Source organism: Xiphophorus couchianus, chromosome 19 (assembly GCF_001444195.1).
Source record: "Xiphophorus couchianus chromosome 19, X_couchianus-1.0, whole genome shotgun sequence".
Classification (NCBI taxonomy): domain Eukaryota; kingdom Metazoa; phylum Chordata; class Actinopteri; order Cyprinodontiformes; family Poeciliidae; genus Xiphophorus; species Xiphophorus couchianus.
Window position 1 is genome coordinate 24,124,644 of NC_040246.1, and position 20,363 is coordinate 24,145,006.

A 20,363-nucleotide genomic window follows, 5' to 3' on the forward strand; every position below is an offset into this window, starting at 1 on the left:
TTCCATTTGCTGCTCAGCCAGGTAAACTGAGCTGATGTTCTTAGCAGCAAGAGGGGCCCCTTGCTGGGTTTGAAGGCAGCGCTCCAGCAGTTTTTCTGCGTGTTCAGATGAAGTTCTGGGGCGGCCGATTGGGTCCAGTCTACCCACCAGGTCTGCTGTCAGGCTGAAGGGGGACAGGAAGGGGAGGAGCCAACCTTCATCTATCCTGTGTGTCTCCAGGTGCGCATGCTGGGTCCCCTGGGCTCCGAGGAGCGGGTCGCCATGTTCATGGAGCTGGTGGACGGCGTCTTCCTGCATAAGGTCATGACCTACATGTGAGTACCTCATGGGAATGGGTGGAGCCTAAAGGGGATGGGGGCTAAAGGGGTGGAGCCAATAGGGGTGGAGCCTGCTCTCATTGCTCTGAGTTCATCAGACAGTTCAGGATTTCCTGTGCTTGACAGGTAAGTGTCTCTCTCTCTCTCTCTGTGTGTGTGTGTGTGTATGTGTGTGTGTGAGAGAGTGTGACAGAGCGACCACATCCTGCCTCAGGCGTCGCACCAGATGTTTCTCTGCTCATTGTTTTCCTGCTAATAATAATCATCAATCTGAGGTTGAGATGAAGCTGGATTATCACCTCTAATCTGAGAACCAGAACCAGAAATGGCATTGGTCCGTTTGGCCACAAAGAATTGGACTTTGGTTTTCAGTTCAATTTAGAAATCTTTAATTGATCAACTTAACGTTGTAACTGAGATCATCCACGTTTCTCCAATCAGTTGTGGGAGGTGATGCTGTGGGCTGCCAGGATCTCCAGCAACAGTCAGTCTCACAAGAAATCTGATGAGGCCTCTGACTGAATGACAGTCTCATGCTAACACTAACAGCAACATGTCCAGGATGGCTCTATCAGCTGTTAGCTAGCTCTGCTAATCCAGGTCCTTTGCTTTTGCCTCTCCTCTCTCGCTCTCTGTAGGGGAGCAGAACGTCCTCCTCCTCTCTGCATCCATGGTTCCTCCTTTACAGCTCCTGTTGGATTTGGGGTCAGAGTTCAGATGAGATGCTAACTAGCCGCTCTGTTGTAAAGCAGGTTGTTGTTGCCATGGTTACGCACCATAACAACTATCTGAAAGTAAAAAAGTTAGGAGCACACAGTTTTTCTAAAAGAGGCAGAGCAAGTTGAATGACCTGCGCCCGGTACCGATCCGGTTCTTCAGATGTTCATCATGAAGCAACACAAATCAGAACCGGAGCCGTTAGCAGCAATACAGGGACGCTAACAAGCCGGGTCGGTTACATCCCCATGTTTGCAAACATTTAACTCTGACAGGCATCAGAATCAGAACAATAGAGTTAGCATTAGCATGCTAAAGCCACAATTGGCACTATGCATTAAGTATTAGCATGCTAGAGTCAGCACGAGCATGCTAACATTACAGTTAGCATGGCAACGGCAGTGTTAGCATGTTGATCTGAGTCAGGTTGCTGCTGCAGCTCCCCCTGCTGGCAGCATGAGGACAGTCAGGCCATTGTTCTCCGGGGCGTAGTCTGGGTGGTGTCTGATCTCTCTGTCTCTGTTTCCATAGCGACCCCAACCCCACCAATCAGAGGCTGAACAAGAACGTGAACAACGACGTGTCGCTGCGCCTCTACAACCTCACGGTTTTGACCCGGCACATCAGAACCTACTACCAGGTACAGAACCGCACTCATTGCAGCAGAACCGGACCGATCGGACCAGTCATGTGAAAACATTTGAATAAAGCTTCACGGTGGCTTTGTTCTGGTTCTGGTTCTGGCTGGGTCAGGAGGTTCTGGTTCCGAACATTAAGGTAATTTTAACCAGAAGATCAAAGGGGCTAGTTTCATACTGGAGAGATTCACTTCTGTGTTAGTGTGTGTGTTAGTGTGTGTGTGTTGGGGTGTCAGTGTGTGTGTTAGTGTGTGTTGTGTGAAGTGGGTCAGGTTGCTGTTAATCTCTGTCTCGTTTTTTAACCAGCAGTTAATAAGTTGTAGAGGCTGTCAGGGTGCAGATCAGCTCACACACACACTCTCACACACGCCCCTCCACCCTCATGCAGGGTGTTGGTTTGCTCCTAATTAGATGAAGTCCCAGCAGATGCTCTGACTGGTTGTCTCCCAGTCTCCCCAGTAACGGAGGGCAACCACCAGCAGAGGAACCTGATACCTCAGTGAGCTGGACTCCCAGAGCCTCTGCTGCTTTCACCAGCTGGCCTGGTGGGCGGGGCCTCGATGTGGGAGGGGCCTCTATGTGGGCCGCCTGGCCGCCAGCTGCCATGTTTTATTCAGTCTGGGTGGTTCTGGTGAAACCGGACCGCCTGCAGTCAACTGATCCTCCATGACCGCACAGCGCTGGTTCTGAACAGAACCTGTGACCCGGCCCTCCCTCCGGCTCCAGGCGTGCAGGTGTTGGAACTGGGGCCGGATGTTGAGGAATGAGGAGCGTTCCCTCCCTGCTACTTCCTGACCCAGACTGCAGCTGTTTCCTGCTGGCCGGGTCAGAACCGGTTTGCTTGGTTCCACTCTGTCACTGTTTGGTTCCGAGTCCAGACCCGGTTCTGGTTCTGCAGTCTGTAGATCACTTTCTTCATGTGCCTCCTGGACAGAATAAGAGTAAATAAGGAAGGTGGTCCGGTATGAACTGGTCCAGAACTGGTTGGTTCCAACGGTTTGTTGAAGCCCCACTGACCTTTGACCCCCTGAGCCATCAATTGTTTTCAGTTACCCTTAAATAAAATTAATCATGGCACTTGGAGGAGTATGAAGGTGATGATGATGATGAATGTGACAATGATGATGAAGGTGACGATGATGATGAAGGTGACGATGATGATGATGAAGGTGGTGATGATGATGAAGGTGATGATGATGAAGGTGATGATGATGAAGGTGAAGGTGGTGATGAATGTGACAATGATGATGATGAAGGTGACGATGATGATGATGAAGGTGGTGATGAATGTGACAATGATGATGAAGGTGATGATGATGAAGGTGACTGATGATGAAGGTGACAATGATGATGAAGGTGACGATGATGATGATGAAGGTGGTGATGAATGTGACGATGATGAAGGTGATGATGATGATGAACGTGACAATGATGATGAAGGTGATGATGATGAAGATGATGATGATGAAGGTGGTGATGAATGTGACAATGATGATGAAGGTGATGATGATGATGAAGGTGATGATGATGAAGGTGACTGATGATGAAGGTGACAATGATGATGAAGGTGACGATGATGATGAATGTGATGATGATGGTGAAGGTGACAATGATGATGAAGGTGATGATGATGATGAAGGTGACGATGATGATGAAGGTGGTGATGATGAAGGTGATGATGAAGGTGAAGGTGATGATGATGAAGGTGACAATGAGGATGAAGGTGATGATGAAGGTGATGATGATGATGAAGGTGACAATGATGATGAAGGTGACGATGATGAAGGTGACAATGAGGATGAAGGTGATGATGAAGGTGATGATGAACGTGACAATGATGATGAAGGTGATGATGAAGGTGTTGATGATGATGATGATGAAGGTGGTGATTAATGTGACGATGATGATGAAGGTGATGATGATGATGAAGGTGACAATGGTGATGATGATGATGAACGTGACAATGATGATGAAGGTGACGATGATGATGAAGGTGACGATGATGATGAAAGTGACGATGATGATGAAGGTGATGATGATGAAGGTGACGATGATGATGATGAAGGTGATGATGATGAAGGTGACGATGATGATGAAGGTGATGATGATGAAAGTGACGATGATGATGAAGGTGATGATGATGATGATGATGGTGACAATGATGATGAAGGTGAGGATGATGAAGGTGAGGATGATGAAGGTGATGATGATGATGAAGGTGATGATGAAGGTGATGATGATGGCTGACCCTCCTCTTGGTTCTCCTGCAGGAAACGCTGCAGCAGCTGGTAGTGATGCCTCCTCCCAACATCCTGCTCATCGCCAACGACCCCATGTCAGGTAACACATGGAGATCTGCTCCCAGTCTTCCCAGTGCCGTCTGAAGCACCAGGCAAAGCTCCTGTTGCTCCTCCTGTTGCTCCTCCTGCTGCTCCCACTAACTGTCTGCTTTGTCTCCTCAGTGGGGAGCATGGAGGAGCTGAAGCGCCTGCTGCTCCTGCTGCTGGGCTGTGCCGTGCAGGTGAGTTTGGCCGTGTGGGCGGGGCTCCAGTGGAGGTGTGGTGTGAGCGTTCTGGCTGTAACCTGAGCATCAGGTGGGAGTTTCCTGTTTCTTTCTTTGTTTCCCATGCTGTTCCGACTTGTTCCAGGAAGTGGATGGTTACCATGGCAACATGTGTGAATCGGTCTTTGTTTGGACCGGCAGGAATTTGTTAAACAAACCTGTGAAACGTTTCCTGCCCGGAACAGGAAGAGCCCAGCTGGGAACACTGGAAACACTGGCCAGAAAAGCTCAGAACTTCAGCTAAGAAATGAACCGGGCCTGTTTGGACCTCCATTAGAACCATCTTGTCCAATCACAGCCCAGAGCAGTGCCACTGACTCCCAGCTCTGATTGGACCTGCAGGTTCTGATGAATCCATCAGAACCACTGCAGACCCAGTGAATTTCCGTGTGGGACCAGCAGGCGGTTCTGAGCCGTCATGCTGTTTGAGGTTTAAACGTCCCCTCCTCCCTGAATCACCATAGCAACCGCTGACGCAGCAGTTTATGCCATGAGGCGCCAGCGCGGCGCCAGAACCTGCTGATGTTTCCTGTCTGTCCTCAGAGCGAGCGTAAGGAGGAGATGATTGACAAGATCAAGCTGCTGGACATCCAGACGCAGGCCGCCATCGTCTCTCACATCCAGGAGGTCAGAACCGGGCCTGGGTTCTGGAGGTTCTCAGAGGGGGAGGGGCTTATAGAGGGCGGGGCTTAGCTCCACCAGGGAGTGAAACTGTTTTTGCTTCAGGTCACTCAGAACCCGCTGAACGTCCTGGATCTGTCCTGGATGGAGGAAGGAGCTGAGCTGGTCCCCGGGGAGCTGGAGCCGCTGTCCCGCAACATGGCTGCGTCGCTACAGCAACTCATCGACCAGCGAGACAAAGCCACGGAGGTACGGATTTGCCCGACCCGTCCGGCCGGGTTCTATCTGAGCCGCGGGTCCAAAAGAACCTCTGCCCCGTCCCCCAGGCCATCCTGGACCTCACCCTGGAGAGGGACTACCTGTCTGACCAGCGGCCCCCGGAGGGAGGCGGGAAGCCGGGCCGAGCCCCGAAGAACAGCGGGCCGGCCGGAACCGAGCCGACCCAGGAGGAGAAGCAGCACCTGGCTGTGGAGCTGGCCGACGCCAAGGCCAAGCTGCGCCGCTACCGGCAGGAGCTGTGAGTCCTCCGCCGCCATAGCGCTACTCACCCCGACCGTTTAATCGTGGCCAGATTTATAAATATCGACGCCCTGCATGTGGTTGTTTCCACGCTGGAGGGCAAAAAGATTTTCTTCTACATGCCATCCATAGCCGCTCTGCCCAAGATATCTGACCTTCTGCTGCTGAAAGCTGCTCAGTGTGTCGCTGTGGCTCGGCATCTCCATGGTAACAGCAATAGAACCTTTCCATCAGAACCGACTGTCGGTGTGCAGGTAGCTGCACTAAGCTAATGCTAAACTGCTAAACTCATAAAAGATTAGCAGACGCTAAAGCTAACCATGAAGACGCATTAGCAGAAGCGTGGTCAGTTTTTTACTCTGAAGTTGCATGAACAGGTTGACCACAGTGGGAAACATCTGATGAGACATAAAGTTGTAAAAACGGGCAACATTTTATGGCAATAACTGCTTTAAAAGGCTGATAGGAAAAATGGAAGCTGCTGAACTGGTTCTGTGACAGTTCGGGTCCGATGGTTTTGGTTCTGTTTGCAGGGAAGAGAAAACAGAACAGCTGATGGATTCAAAACACGAGGCGGAGCGTCTGGATCAGGAGCTGCAGAAACTCAAGCAAGAGGTCCGCTCTCGCTCCGTTCAGAGCCAGAACCTTCGTCCGGCCCGGTTACACTTATCATGTTTGTGTTTGTGGATCAGAACCAGTCGCTGTCCTGCGAGGCCCGTTCGGTCCGAGCGTACCGGGACGAGGTGGACGCCCTGAGGGAGCGAGCGGCGCGGGTGGACAGGCTGGAGGCGGAGCTTAGCCGCTGCAAGGAGCGGCTCAACGACGTTCACTTCTATAAGACCCGGATGGAGGTGGGCCTCAATACTTTGAGCACAGGTTCTGTGTGGCGTCGGTCGGGTCCGGCCTCCTGACTGCGCTTCGTTCCCGCAGGAGCTGCGAGACGACAACACGACGCTGCTGGAGACCAAGGTGCTGCTGGAGGAACAGCTGGCGGCCGCCAGGGGGCGCTGCGACAAGCTGCACACACTGGAGAAGGACAACCTGCTGCTGCACGCCAAGATCCACGACCTGGAGATGGTACGCTACCAGAACCTGATAGTCCTCTCTGGCCCTTGGTTCCCTCCAACCTGACGGTCCCGGTTGTCCTGCAGGAGCGCGAGGGCGAGCGGCGGCGGCTGGAGGAGCTGCTGGAGGAGAACCTGCTGCTGGAGCTGGGCCAGAAGCAGAGCATGAACGAGTCGGCCCATCTGGGCTGGGAGCTGGAGCAGCTCTCCAAGAACCACGACGGCCCCGCCTCAGAGAGTACGGTTCTGATCGGCCGCTACCGGGTCAGCTCCCTGAACCGGCTGACCTCTCTGACCTCTCTGCTCCCCAGGTCGCAAGTCTCTGGTCCACGAGCTCAATGAGGGCGTCTCCAGCCGGGTTCTGAAGCTGGAGAAGGAGAACCGGGAGCTGCAGGCCTCCATAGAGAGACTGAAGGAGGAGAACCAGCTCCTGCAGGAGCAGCAGCTGCACACGCAGGAGCTGGACCGGGAGAACCAGAGCCTGAGCAACCAGGTGAGCAGGAGCTGGACTGGCAAGTGGAGGACAACCACAGGAGCTCTCCTGCTGAGGTCAGGAACCAGGAGCAGAGGATCCGGAGGACTGGGATCCTCCGGATCCTCAGGTGGATCCTCCGGTTTGGGATCAGGAGCCAGACTCCTGACTGGTTTCCTCAGGAGAAACGGCAGCGGCCTCGCCCAGGAAGAGGCCTCGGCTTTCATACTGAAAGTTTGCACTGCAGCGAAAATCTGCAGCAGTTCAGATGGAAAAGTCTCCGTACATCAGATGAGTCACCATAGAAATGTTTGCGTATATTTAGCAAACTTTCATACATCGTCCATCGTGTGTAAATCTTCGCAGTGTTTTTTTGCGTACGCCACCATGGACAGATTCCTGCTGGTTAACCCTGACGTGTTTTTCCCAGCTGAACCGTCTCCAGGTTCTGCTGGACCAGGAGAAACTGACCAATCAGGACATGGAGACTCTGGGGGAGGAGCTCCTGAAGGAGAAGCAGAATCTGGAGCGAGAGATGCACGCTCTGCGGGCCGACAAGGACTGCCAGGTACGTCTGCCTCTCCGCTTTGTCCCATCATTTAACCCCCCCACCCCCCTCACCGTCTCGTCCAATCAGATCTCAGAGCTGCAGAGCGAGCAGCAGCACCTGTCGGAGGCGGTGAAGGCCCTCCAGGAGCGCGCTCAGTCCAGCAGCGAGGCCCGAGTCCGGGAGGCGGAGGCCAAGAACCGCTTGCTGCACCAGAGCGTCACGGACGCCGGCTCGCGGCTGGCCAGCCTGGAGGCGCAGCTGAAGGTGGTGAGCGAGGAGGCGGAGTGTCTGAGGGAGCGGGCGGGGCGCTGCGAGGAGGTGCAGAGGGAGGCGGCCCGTCTGGAGCGGAGCAGGGAGGCTCTGACCCGAGAGGTAGGCACCAGGATCTGTGCTGGTTCCTGGTCCGGATACAATCGGCTCATCCCCGCTCTGCCTCCAGGTGGCGACGCTGCACTCCTGCAGCCAGCACGCCGAGGCCCTGGAGAGGCAGGTGACCTCCCTGCAGCAGGAGGCGCTCCGCCTGAGGCGGGAGGCCGAGGAGGCCCAGAAGGAGCTGCAGCGACTGGCCCAGCAGGAGGCGCAGAACAGCCTGCTGTCCATGGAGAACCTGGAGCTCCGCCGCTCCATGGAGAACCTGCGCTCCTCCTCTGCCCGCCTGCCCACACTGCAGGAAGAGCTGCAGGAGGCACAGAGGGAGACCCAGGAGGCCCAGAGGAGTGTGGAGGAGGCCAGGGAGAAGGCGCAGGGAGAGAGGAAAAGGGCGGAAAGGCTGGAGCTGAACCTGTTGGCTCTGAACCAGGAGAAACAACAACTGCAGGAGCAGCTGGAGAGGAGCAGGGAGGAGAAGCTGGAGGCGGACGGGAGGGCCAGGGAGAACCGGCGAAGGGAGGAGGAACTGAGCCGGGAGGTGGAGGACCTGAAGCAGGAGCGCAGAAGGAGAGAGGAGGCCGAAGAGGAGAGGAGGAAGCTTCAGTTAGATCTGGAACAGGGAGAGAGGAGCCGCAAGCAGCTGGAGAAAGAGAACCTGAGGGTCCGAACGCTGCAGGAGGCCAAGGAGCTGGAGCTGGAGGAGACAGCCAGCCTGGCCTCCGCCTCTCTGAAGGAGGCCGCCACCCTGAGGAGGGAGCTGGAGAGGCTGGAGGAGGCGTCGGCTAAAGCCAAGGAGCTAGAGCGGGAGAACAAGGAGCTGCAGAAGGAGGCTACCATCGACAAGAAGACCCTGGACACCCTGAGGGAGGTCAGGAGGAGACGCAGGATTCCTCTGGAAGCAGCGGCCAGGAGGAGGCGCTCTGACCTCTGACCTTCTCTCTGCAGGAGCTGGTGTCTGAGAAGCTGAAGGCCCAGCAGCAGAACCTGGAGCTGGAGAGACTCGACAAGGAGCTGGAGAGGATTGGACTGAGCCGGGAGAAGCTGCTGCAGCAGGAGCAGACATTGGAGGACGGGGAGGACGAGGAGGACAGGTAGAACGGGGAGGACAGGAAGAGGACAGCAGGTTGCTGGGTTGATGGGTCTGGACCATCAACCCAGCAACCTGCTTCAGCATCATCTGTGTGCTGAAGGCTGACTGTAATTCTGACCAGCATCTTTACTCTGACGTTCCCTCTCCTTTTCTCAAGGTTCCCTCAACTTTCACTTTGTCAGTCTACACTGTTCCCTGTTGTTACCGCAGCGATCCGTCAGCGTTCCGTCTCTGTTGCTATCTTCCAACAGGTCGCCGAACCTGAACGTCCGTCGGACACTGAAGGAGGAAATAGGCGGCCTGGAGAGGAAGCTGGAGGAGAGCAACGCCCTGAACGAGTCCCTGCGACGCCAACTGACTGCCGTAGGCCCACACAAAGTTCTGACCCGGATCAGATGGTTCTGACCCGGATCAGATGGTTCTGACCCGGTCCTGCCGGTTCCTGTGTTTCAGCAGCAGAAGGACAGCTCCCAACATGCCTCGGTGCGTGGCGCCGCTCCTGAGCTGCTGCGCTTCCAGGATCATCTGATCGCCGTGGAGAAGAGCGTAAGCCTCCCGATTCCTCCATCTGCCGGTTCTGGTTCTGGTGCCGGTTCTGATTGGTGGTTTCCTGCAGAACGCCTCCCTGCAGACGGAGAGCAGCTTGCTGAAGGAGCAGCTGAAGCAGCTGGAGGGCCAGAACAGTTCCCTCAACAGCCAGATGGCGGCGCTGCAGCGCCACGCCTCCACCCTGCAGGAGCACAACGCCGGCCTGCACACCCAGACCGCCAAGCTGCAGGTGCTGCTACACCACCGCACGTCCCCCGGGGGGCGCCGCCCCGTCTCACCCTCTGTCCTCCTGTGTCTCAGGTGGACATTTCAGCCGTGTCCTCTCAGAGCGCCTCCCTCATGGCCCAGAATGCCGTGCTGCAGGGCCAGGTGGGCGCCCTGGAGGCCGAGGCCGAGTCGTGGCAGCGGCAGCGCGATGAGGCGTGGCGCGCCCGCGAAAGCGCGCTCGCCGACCATGAGCGCCTGCTGAGCGTGCACGAGAGGCAGGCGCACGAGTACGAGCAGCTGATCGGCCAGCACGCAGTGCTGAAGGGCCAGCAGAGGGCGCTGGAGGGCGAGCACCGCGCTCTGCACTGCAAGTGAGTCCTCCTGGCGTCACACGCCTCCAAATTGCGCAGGAGGAAGAGCTGGGCTGCTTGTCGATGTTTTTTCTGATTATTTCTGACGACTAGAAGAGGAAACGATCCGTCAGCTTCGAGTCCAACAGGAAGGAAGTCGATCTTTCCCGTCTCGGCCGCCGGTCCAATCCGGGACCGGACGCCTCTCCGTCAGCAGATGATAAAATATTTCAATCTTAGATTTTACTTCTTCCCACCAGGGGCAGCTTGTCGCCCCCTGGTGGCCGGAGTCGGTCTGTAGGGCCATGCGCAGCTACAGCATGGGGGCTGGTTCTTGTGAACAGAACCTGACCCGACCCGCTTCACTGATCCAGGTGTTTCTGCAGGTACCAGGCTCTGCTGCAGCTGAAGGACCGGTGGGAGGAGCAGCAGGAGGCGCAGCAGCTGAAGCAGGAGGTCCAGAAGAACCGACTCCTCCAGCAGGAGAACCTGCAGCTGAAGTCTGAAGTGGACCGGTAAGAGAACCAGAACAGAACCTGCTGGTTCTGGACGCTGTGCTGAATCTGCCAGAAGCCGGGCCTCGCCGCCCGGTTCTGGACCGGTCCAGAACACAGAGGCTGTCATTTTTCCAGTTAGCTTAAAAGGTTTCTAGATGAGGAAAGAGGAACTGCACCAGCAGGGGGCGACAGAGGACAGGCACAGACAGGTGAAACAAGGAGCTGAACAACCAGAGGTTTTAGTGAGTAGGGTCAGAACCGGGTCAGAACCGAGAGGAGGAAGGAAAACGATTCATGGTTTTATCTGCTGACCAGCATCAGAGCCAGCCTGGTTCTGATCCGGGTCGTTTCTCTTTAAGTGTTTCTCCCCGTCTGCCCAGACTGACCCAGAACCAGACCCAGCATGCCGAGCAGAACCAGAACCTCCAGCAGCGGCTTAACGAGCTGAAGAACTCGTTAAGCTTGGCTCAGCAGGAAGTGAGTCAGTGGACGGCCCGGTACGACTCGCTGGTGGACCAGAACCAGAACCTGGACCTCTCCATGACCAAACTGGACAACCACTGTGAGGTGAGGTACCAGTTACGAGCTGGGTCGGGTCAGAACCCGGACCAGAACCCACCCAGGGTTAATCTGCAGAGGAACTACAGACAGTAACAGTGGTCCTGGTCCTGGTTCTGGTTCTGGTTGTGCAGCTGCTGAGCCGCCTGAAGGGGAACCTGGAGGAGGAGAACCACCACCTGCTGAGCCAGATCCACCTGCTGGGTCAGCAGAACCAGACGCTGCTGGAGCGCAGCCTGGAGAGCAAAGAGCAGTTCCACCAGGAGCACAAGCTCTACATGTGAGTCGGACCGGGACCGGCACGGCCCGGAACCGGGACCTCTGTCTGACCTCTGTCTGACCTCTGTGTCCTCAGAGACAAGCTGAACGCACTGCGGCGGCAGAAAGAGAAGCTGGAGGAGAAGATCATGGACCAGTACAAGTTCTACGACCCGACACCCAAAAAGTAGCGGCGCTGCTGGTTCTGGAGGGTTCTGGTCCAGCCTGGTTCTGATGTCGGGTCTGTGTGTTTCAGGAGGAGCCAGTGGTCCGGAGCCAGAGCTCTGGTTAAGCTCATCAAACCCAGGAAGGAGAATGGCCGGGACCAGAACCGGGAGCGGGCCCGGAGCGCTCCGGACATCCCCCTGCCGGCCACGCCCCCCCCACTCCCTCCGGAGGCCCCGCCACCCGTACCCCGCCGCACAGGAAGCGACTCGCTCAGTAACCATAGCAACCGTAGCAGCAGCCCGGGCCGGACCGCCCCCCCCAGCCGAGGTGAGCCCGCTCCACCAGATCCGGAACCTGCAGTCTGCCCCCTGCTGGTCCAAACAGCAGGTTATTGTTGCCTTGGAAATGGTTATGGGTTTCTGTTGGGTTCTGGTGGTTCTGAACCCAACAGAACCAGATGTTAAGTTGACAGGAAACAAAAATATAAAGACCCAGTTTGGGTTACGCAATATATAGAGAAACTCAAACTATATTTCAGTAATTACTGATCTTCACGTCGCCATCGACGACATCGTGGTTCGGACGTTGGTAGTGGACCTACAGTCCTGATCGGGGTCAGGATGAGGAATCCGGTTCTGACCCAGTTGGCTTCCCGTAGGCGGTTACAGACAGTCTGAGGTTTGATGCGTCTGTTGTTCAGACCAATAGTCTCATCAGCCGAGTGTCGCTGGTCTGAGCCGATCCTCAGGCGGACGAGCCGACGTGGCCGTCTGGTGCTGAGCGGTCAGACGAGGATGAGGAGGATCTGCAGTCTGTTGGAAACCAAACGGCCTTAATGACACTTTTAATGCAACTTTATTTACCAAGTGACACTTAGTGACAGCAGTCATAGACATTCATAAAAACTCCTTCATGTTCATAACAGGTGTTATGTCATGTTTATGACAGCCTTAAGCAGACCCCGTCATAAAGTGTCACCTCAATTATTTGCACTTCTGTTTAATCCAAATGAAGTCAGCGGCTCCATCGGGCCCCCAGAGCTTCAGGGGCCATAAAGGCTGATATTTTAACACAGATATATAAATGTAACATTTATTTATTGAGATTATCAATGCTGCTAAATTTGATTTAATGGTTTCAACATAAATTAAAAGATTTTAAATTGTTTAACATTTAAATGTAAGATTTTAAGGAGCTGGCAAGTTTACTTTGTAAAAGTTCAAAGACCAATCTTCATACTCAGATTATTTTGTTACCATAGCAACAATCTGATGCTGTGAGTTTAATCTTTGAGTTTGAGCTGTTTGTTCACAAATACAATTAATAACTTATAGCTCTAACATTTCTGAGTTTTAATAAGAGACAGAAACTGTTTTGGTTGCTCCAGTTTCTCAGATCTCAGCGCTCATTAACTCTAAGTGGACAAAGCGTTTGATATGGTTTGATGCATCATGTAACTGGAAAAATAATGCTAAAAATAATGATAAAATAAAATAAAACCAGCGTGATGCGTGACTACGAGACGTGCATGATGAGGTTAGCGCTGGTTCGTTAACCGCTAACGCTCCGACCAACCGGAACACAGACATGAACTTTACAGGGCAGACAGAGTTTTTTCCTCTGCTCCCTCCCTGCCCTGCTTGCTCTGTTTTTGTCTTTTTCTATATCTTTGGAGCCTTTCTTTGCACATCCTCAAAATCTACAAATTATGGATCTGGTCAACCGGTCTCTTAATGCAATTGATCAAATTTTCTCGACGAGAAGACTGGGCACAGGAGATCCCTCTTGTCCTGCGGGGACACACCCAGCGGGATTCACCCTGGATTTATTCAAGATAACAGGATTTCTGCTGTTTGCTTGCAGATAACCCTAACCTGAAATCAACTTCATGCCTACAAAAATTGCTCTATTGGTATGAAAGTTGGTCATGACATCTCAACGCATGCCTGCTCCCATAAAATGTTTTCGAAATTTACCTATTGCTTCCGGTTTTCTGTCAAGGTGCTTCAGAGCAAAGTGATGCGACAGGACAAGCTCACGCTCTCACCCATTGACTTCCATATATTTCTGAAAAATTTCAGAGCTCCGCGCACACCATCTTTCTCTCATCACTGCCATTACTGTGAGAGAGCTGCAGATATGAATCGCGGTACTATCGGAGACGACAAATAGCCCTCTCATACGCTTCAAACGGTTTTCGAATACCGAATATTACAATTCCCGAACGGGAAGGAGTTGTTCGGACTGCTTTTTTTAGTCAAACTGACTTCGTGTCTCACAAAGATAGAATTCTTTCTCCACCTCTCTGTCTCTCACACAGCTGGCAGAGGGTTAATTACCATAGCAACGGAACACAGATCAGGGAGAGCTGCTGCTTAGGACTACAAATACGCATCACTGTAGTTCTGACTATGGCGGAAGACTCAGTTAAAACAGGAGGACTGAGCTGGCCTTTAGAACTACAATGATGGTGGATTTCTGAGATACTACAAGGCTGAGCAGAATGTTAGAACCTCAGACATGGCGGGATGTTTTGGGCATTATATAACTGATTTAACCCCATCATTGCTACACATGGGATTAGTTTGGCCATTTAATATGGAGCTTACTGAAAATTTCTGGGGGCAATGCACTGCCTTGCTGAACAAGGCAGTGCATTTATTAGCCTTTTCCCTAAAATAAGCTTTTAGCTATTTCTCTTACTTATTAGCCATGTTTTAGGACACAGAATGTACGACTACATTCTAATGATGCCCCACATGCTACTGACAGCATTTAGACTTACATTAGCATTTGGCTAATTTTAGCTTATACACTAATTTTAACATACTGAATGGTGCAAGTACATATGATTGTGACTCTCCACAGGCTATTGACTACTATTTAGCTAAGCTTAGCATTGATGCTAAAAAAAGCATGGCGGGCCGCCAGGCTTATAGTACACTGGGGGAAACCCTGGGTTCTGGTGGTTCTGTTGGCTTCTGTTGGTTCTGGTGGGTTCTGTTAGTTCTGGGGAGGGATGCACCAATCCAGATTTTCTCTTCCAGCCCTGCTATTAAACAGTGCTTTTGTTGAGTGACTGAGCAGCTCTGACGCAGCAGCGCCTCCAGCTGGTCAGACATGCAGAAACAGTCTGATAGCCAATAGAGAATCAATAATGCAGAAACTGATCGATAAGTCTAACTGTGGTAAAGTCAAACTGCAACAAACCTTTCAATGGTTCAGAAATTCACCATTTATGTATCGATTTAACATATTTGTGTTTGTAATGTAAATTACATAATAGAAAGTTTTAATATTTGTTCAAACGCTGCGAAATGCAAATCCTTATCTGCATCATCAAATATTATTTCTATTAAATGTATTCATTGCTAATAAAATAATTGTAAATAAAAACAATCAGGTTAAGTCGCTTTGCAGCCGCTGAGTTTATGAATCGTCTGCATCCTGAACCTGAATGAACCGAAGCGTAAATCATCACATCAACAGAAAAATAAACAAGTTAAAAGATGTTTTCCTTAAGCCAGACACAAATAAGTATTTTATTTTAGGTGTTAGCGATGCTACGTCGTCTAAGACAGTATAGGCTCTGAAACTCCCAACAAACTGAAAAACATTCTTCCGCTAAAACTTCCTGTTTCCAAAGGCCTTCCACTGAGCGACGTGCTGATGCTAATGAGCTATCAGGATAGCCATGCTAACTAGTGATGTGTCGGTCGCGAACGATCCGGCTCTAAGAGCCGGCTCTTTGAAGTGAACGATTGGAACCGGCTCCACAATGGCAGCCGTTTTAGGATCCTATTTGGGAGCCGGTTTTTTTCTACAGTATATCGCTGTCTCTCCGCCTCCCTGTCGTTGTGCTTGTGCTCTGCAAGTGCCAGAGCCGATAGTTTTTCCCCGCGGTGTTTTTTTTTTTTGTCCTGCGGTGCCTCACTGTCTCTCCCCCCCTTCTCCCTCTCCTTGCTCGTTTAGCTCTTCTGCCAGTGCTAGAGCTGAGAGGTTTTTTCCCTCGGTCCACTGCCCTCATGTCAAGCGTGTGCTCCACACATCTGACCAATCACACATAGTTTCAATTAATAATGTGGCGGGAAAACACTGGAAAAAAAAGTTTATCTCCACTTTTTTTGTGGAAACGGCAGGCAGTTGGCCAAGCTGTATAGCGTTCTTCGGCAGGTGTTTATGTACAGACACTCAGTCAGCGGTCAAGAAGCACGACAGAAAGAAGGGGAGTCAGTGTGAGAACTGAATAGGTGAAAATAAATGAGTGACAGAAAACGGAGCAAGATTTGGACTCATTTTAATGCTACATCAAGCTCCAGGGCAGAGTGCAGACTGTGCAAAGTCAGCATTTCCTATCTGCAGGCTGACAAACAACCTGCACAGGCACATGCGGACATCACACGCATCGGTATTGCTATAGCATTGTTATGCGGCATTTTTACTCATCATAAGTGCTTAACAATGTCAATAATGAAACAAAATATTATAAAATTAGGTTTAAGCTATTAATTAATTAATAATGTCAAAAATATATATGGGGAGCCGTTTGGGAGCCGAAAGAGCCGGCTCTCCACAGTAAGAAGAGCCATTAGAGCCGCATCTCGAAAAGGAGCCGAAAATCCCATCACTAATGCTAACTTTCAGCTTCATGAGCAGAACCAAAACAAGCTGAGGTCGGTCCAGTCTGATTGGCTGGTTTTCGTTTCGGACCCGGAAACGGCGCCGCTACGCAGCAGGAAGCTCTGAAGGAAAATGCATTGGCGGTGTTGGTTTTTCAAAATAAAGTAAAATTTTACGTTTATTGATACCTAAATTCATTTCAAACTCTGAGTAGGGTTAGAACAAATATGGGTCATATATATACATACACCATACGCTTTACATAGTTTTAACATGAAGTTAAAAACCTTAATTCTTAAGTTGTGGGGCTTTTATTGTGGCGGTGCGCCAGCATAGACTTAGACTGAATAGATCCACCTTGTTGTCACTGACACCTTGGGTTTCCCCTAGATAAATTAAAAGATTTTAAAATATTTAATATTTAAATGTAAGATTTTAAGGCGCTGGCAAGTTTACTTTGTAAAAGTTTTGTTACCATAGCAACAATCTGCTGCTCTCAGTTTAATCTTAGTAAACTACAGGTCCATTTGGTAAACTGAGCCTGGCTGGAGGAAACTCTGGACACCTGATCTACAATTTCCTTCAATATCAAACCGATACAGATATTGATATCAGATTGGTGCATCCCTAGTTCTGCTGGGAAACAATCATCAATATCTGATCAATGACTTTTCTTTTATTCATCTTCCTCCTATTAGCCCCTCCCCCCAGATGTTTCCATTTCCTGCGCAGTAGAAGTCAGGACAAGCTCCTCCCCCCCTCTTCCTCCTCTTCCTCGTCTCGCCCCGCCCTCTCTCTTTCCAGACGCCTGCGGTTTTGGTCGTCCTCTGACATCGCAGATGACATCATCAGTAGTCCTCCAATCCCAGCCACAGGAGTTTTCTAGGCCCCTCCCCCCTTCTTCATCATCATCATCATCATCATCATCTCCCCTCTCTCTCTCTCTCTCTCTCTCTGCATGCTGATGGACGAGTTAATAGTGAGTAGTTCTGTGTTCACCTGTTGCTCCGCCTCCTTCCTGCCCAAGCTCCGCCTCTTCCCGCCACGCTCAGCGCTGTTTGGCTGCTGCTCCGTCTGCAGGGGTTCTGGTCCGGTTCCTGGAATTGGACCTGAGCAGAACCTCAGCAGGACATGTTGCCTGAACTGTTTCCACAGTCCTGGTCGGGTCCACTGTCCACCGTGGGCCAGAAGGACGACGGCCGCTTTGCCCCGATTGGTGCGGGCCGTTTTTAATGCTCTCTGATTGACCCACAGGCCCGGCCCAGCGCAGCGGCCATCGCAGCAGCAGCGACAGCATCAACGGAGACGAAGCTAATGGTGAGCAGCCGCCGCATTGCCATGACATCACCAACCGGACCCGACCCGACCTGAACCTGTCACTATTGGGCTGCGTTCACACTGCAGCCTGAAGTGACCCAATTCTGATACAATAAACACAATAAATGCAATAAACAGACAGAATAAATGCGACCTGTATGTGTTCTGCAGTCTGAACGGGCAAACGACCTGGAAGTGTCCGGCATGCGCACTAGAGGGCGCAATAACGTCAGTGTTCTCAGTCTTCTGCCAACCGCTATGAAAAGAAGAAGTGCTCAGTGTTTGGGGAAGTAAACATGGATGCTAACAGTGGAGCATAGCTTACACAGTTGAAGTGGTTGTCTGATCAGAGCAGCATATTAACAACTTAATCCTCATATAGTCCGCCATGGTTTTTGTTAATTTTCCTGCTTGCGCGTATCAGGATGCAAAATGGTGACGTTTGTCGAGTATCAGTGATGTTCAGGTCGGATAAATGCGACCTGGACGTTCGGTCGCGTTTGAATTGGATACATATCAGATACCCAAGTGGCCTGGGTCGCATTTGAAAAGAATTCGACCTGTGCTGCTCAGACTGTCATGAAAAGATCGGAAACGGGTCACATTACGTCAAAAAGATCAGAATTGGGTCACTTCAGGCTGCAGACATGCAGGTGGAGGTTGCAGTGCTGCATGCGATGTGACCAGGGAGTGAGCAGCGCTGCGCCCTGCGCTGTAGACCGGAATCAGTTCTGGACCGGTTGGTCTGGTTCAGCACCAAGAACTCCTCTAGGCGGCGCGGCAGAACATTTTTGTTTCCATGGGAACACTCTCGGTCGGCTCCGGAAGCTAACTGCTGCGGGTTCTCCCCTCAGGTCCGATCCACAGGAACCGCCCGAGTTCCACTCCGAACCAGGCCTCTGGAACCGACACGGCAGCGACCCGCAGAACCAGAACACGCTGCGTTCCTGACCCGGAAAGCGTCGTTCCAGGATTCTTTGACGAAGACCTGGTCTTTGGGGGTCGACCCGGTTCTGGAGACTTCAACCACAACACGTCCGGGTCCAGTTCCCCCGTCACCTGTAGAGGTATGCTGACCCAGAACCAGAACCGCCGGCCGAGACATGGTCCAGAACCTGAACCGGGTCTGTAACAGAACCAAATCTCTCTCCTGGTCTCAGAAGCCTTCGATCGCCCTCGGCACTCAACCAGCCTGTCCAGTGAAGATGTCATGTTCCTCAGCCAATCAAAGCAGAGCCTGTCGCAGAGTTCCACCCTCCCTCATGACCACGCCCCCCAGAGGGCCCAACCGCAGCGAGGAGGCGGGGCCCGGACTAAGCCCCGCCCCGGTTCTCCAGGAAGTGAGATGGTGACACTGGAGGAGTTCCTGGAGGAGAGCAACCTGTTGTCTCCGCCCATGGTGAGAAGCCCCGCCCCCAGGCAATCATAGATCAATAGATCAATGCAGCGATTATCAGTTTCCTTCCTGATTGGCTTGTTGTTCTCCAGCTGTCCACCGGAGGCGCTGACGAGTTGATGGCGGACTACTTCAGCCGAAGCCCCGCCCCCTCCGCTGCGTCTGCCAGGGATCAGGCCACGCCCACCAGCTACGTCTCTCCCACCGTCCACTCGGCCAATCAGAGGCCGGGTCAGAGCGTGAAGCCCTCCCCTCGACAGCCGGCCGGCCAATCGCTGAGCAGGACCTTCAGCCTGGCCTCCGCCGACCTGTTGCGCTCCCAGGGACCTGACGGTTACCGTGGAAATGAGGCAGACGGTGCACTGCGGCGCCAAAGCGGAGGCGGGGCCCAGCGCGAGCGACCCCTGTCGGCTCGCTTTGCCGCCACAGACCTCCAGAGTCCCGCCGTCCGCCATTCGCCGTCCCTCAACCTGCAGACGGAGCGGGGGCGGAGCCACCGCGGAGAGGTCGCCATGGTGACCCCCGTCAGGGCCGCGCAGCCTGACCCTGACCCCGAGGGAGGCGGCGCCCCGACGGAGGGACGGCCCTCTGACTCCGCCCACCCCAACAAAGATGGCGTCCTCAGCGGCTCCTCGGAGCGACCCAAAAGCACGCCGGTGTCTCCGGACCCCAACAACGACCCGCAGACCGTCTGGTACGAGTACGGCTGCGTCTGAACCGGACCGGGTCAGAACACATCCTGGAACAAAACTGGTTCTGCTGGGTTCTGCTGGTTCTGAGCAGCCAGCAGGTTGAATGCTGGGAAGCGGCCCAGAACATTCCGGCCCGGGTAAACAGAACCGCCCAGTAATTACAGCCTTCCTCCATGTTTAGCCGCCGTCCCAGAATGCATCACTCTGACACGTTCCGGGAAGCAGAACCTCTGGGCCCGACCCAAAACCACTGAGTGTGGGCTGAGGCCCAGCCCAGACGGCTGCGGTTCTGCTGGGCCTCTAGGCCCGGCTGCAGAAACCTGACCTGAGTTAACAGAACCTCAGAACCAGTTCGGTCAGGAACTGGACCTCTGGTTCTGATTCCATTAGAACCCAGTAAACAGAACAGTTTCCACATGGACAGCAGCAAGAAATCCACTCCATATCAGAACCTCCAGAACCACTAGTCGGCCTAACCCCAGAAGGTTCCACTCAGAGTGGTTCTGACCCGGTCCAGCGTCTGGACCAGGAATACAGAGAAATACGTCTTAAAGATCCGGTACAGAACCCAACAGAACCAGCTCAGAGTCAATGTGGTGAACTTGTTGAGCCCAGGATCCAGTAAGTCTGGTTCCGGTTCTGGTCCATATTTTCTCTCCAGGTCTCCTGAACAGAACTTCTGTATTTTGAAGTTCATTGTTTCTGAAGGAAAGTCCAGAACCGGAAATGTTCTGGTTCTGACCAGCTGGTTTTCCTTGAACAGATGATGATGATGATGATGATGATGAAGAAACACTGAATCGGACCGGTTCTGCCGGTTCTGGATCGTTT

The 20,363-nt window shown here is 52.7% G+C and overlaps 1 protein-coding gene across 6 annotated transcripts in view; it reads left to right on the plus strand.

Annotated features, from left to right (window-relative positions):
- Positions 1-20,363, plus strand: part of ccdc88c (coiled-coil domain containing 88C) — a 40,071-nt gene that overhangs the window by 1,421 nt on the left and 18,287 nt on the right. For 2 of the 6 annotated variants that reach the window (XM_028000939.1, XM_028000943.1), the window contains exons 2-26: positions 220-314; positions 1,566-1,674; positions 3,943-4,012; positions 4,135-4,193; positions 4,779-4,862; positions 4,962-5,105; positions 5,183-5,373; positions 5,909-5,990; positions 6,068-6,226; positions 6,306-6,452; positions 6,527-6,677; positions 6,751-6,932; positions 7,342-7,479; positions 7,549-7,833; positions 7,901-8,698; positions 8,776-8,921; positions 9,172-9,283; positions 9,374-9,466; positions 9,537-9,698; positions 9,770-10,047; positions 10,413-10,541; positions 10,904-11,090; positions 11,216-11,361; positions 11,437-11,526; positions 11,596-11,834. In XM_028000939.1, the coding sequence (XP_027856740.1) occupies positions 220-314; positions 1,566-1,674; positions 3,943-4,012; positions 4,135-4,193; positions 4,779-4,862; positions 4,962-5,105; positions 5,183-5,373; positions 5,909-5,990; positions 6,068-6,226; positions 6,306-6,452; positions 6,527-6,677; positions 6,751-6,932; positions 7,342-7,479; positions 7,549-7,833; positions 7,901-8,698; positions 8,776-8,921; positions 9,172-9,283; positions 9,374-9,466; positions 9,537-9,698; positions 9,770-10,047; positions 10,413-10,541; positions 10,904-11,090; positions 11,216-11,361; positions 11,437-11,526; positions 11,596-11,834 (4,276 nt within the window). Of the gene's footprint in view, positions 1-219; positions 315-1,565; positions 1,675-3,942; positions 4,013-4,134; positions 4,194-4,778; positions 4,863-4,961; positions 5,106-5,182; positions 5,374-5,908; positions 5,991-6,067; positions 6,227-6,305; positions 6,453-6,526; positions 6,678-6,750; positions 6,933-7,341; positions 7,480-7,548; positions 7,834-7,900; positions 8,699-8,775; positions 8,922-9,171; positions 9,284-9,373; positions 9,467-9,536; positions 9,699-9,769; positions 10,048-10,412; positions 10,542-10,903; positions 11,091-11,215; positions 11,362-11,436; positions 11,527-11,595; positions 11,835-16,825; positions 17,445-18,298; positions 18,512-18,604; positions 18,844-18,932 lie in introns of those variants that run through there. The other 4 variants (XM_028000942.1, XR_003593377.1, XR_003593376.1 and 1 more) reach the window with 4 other exon arrangements.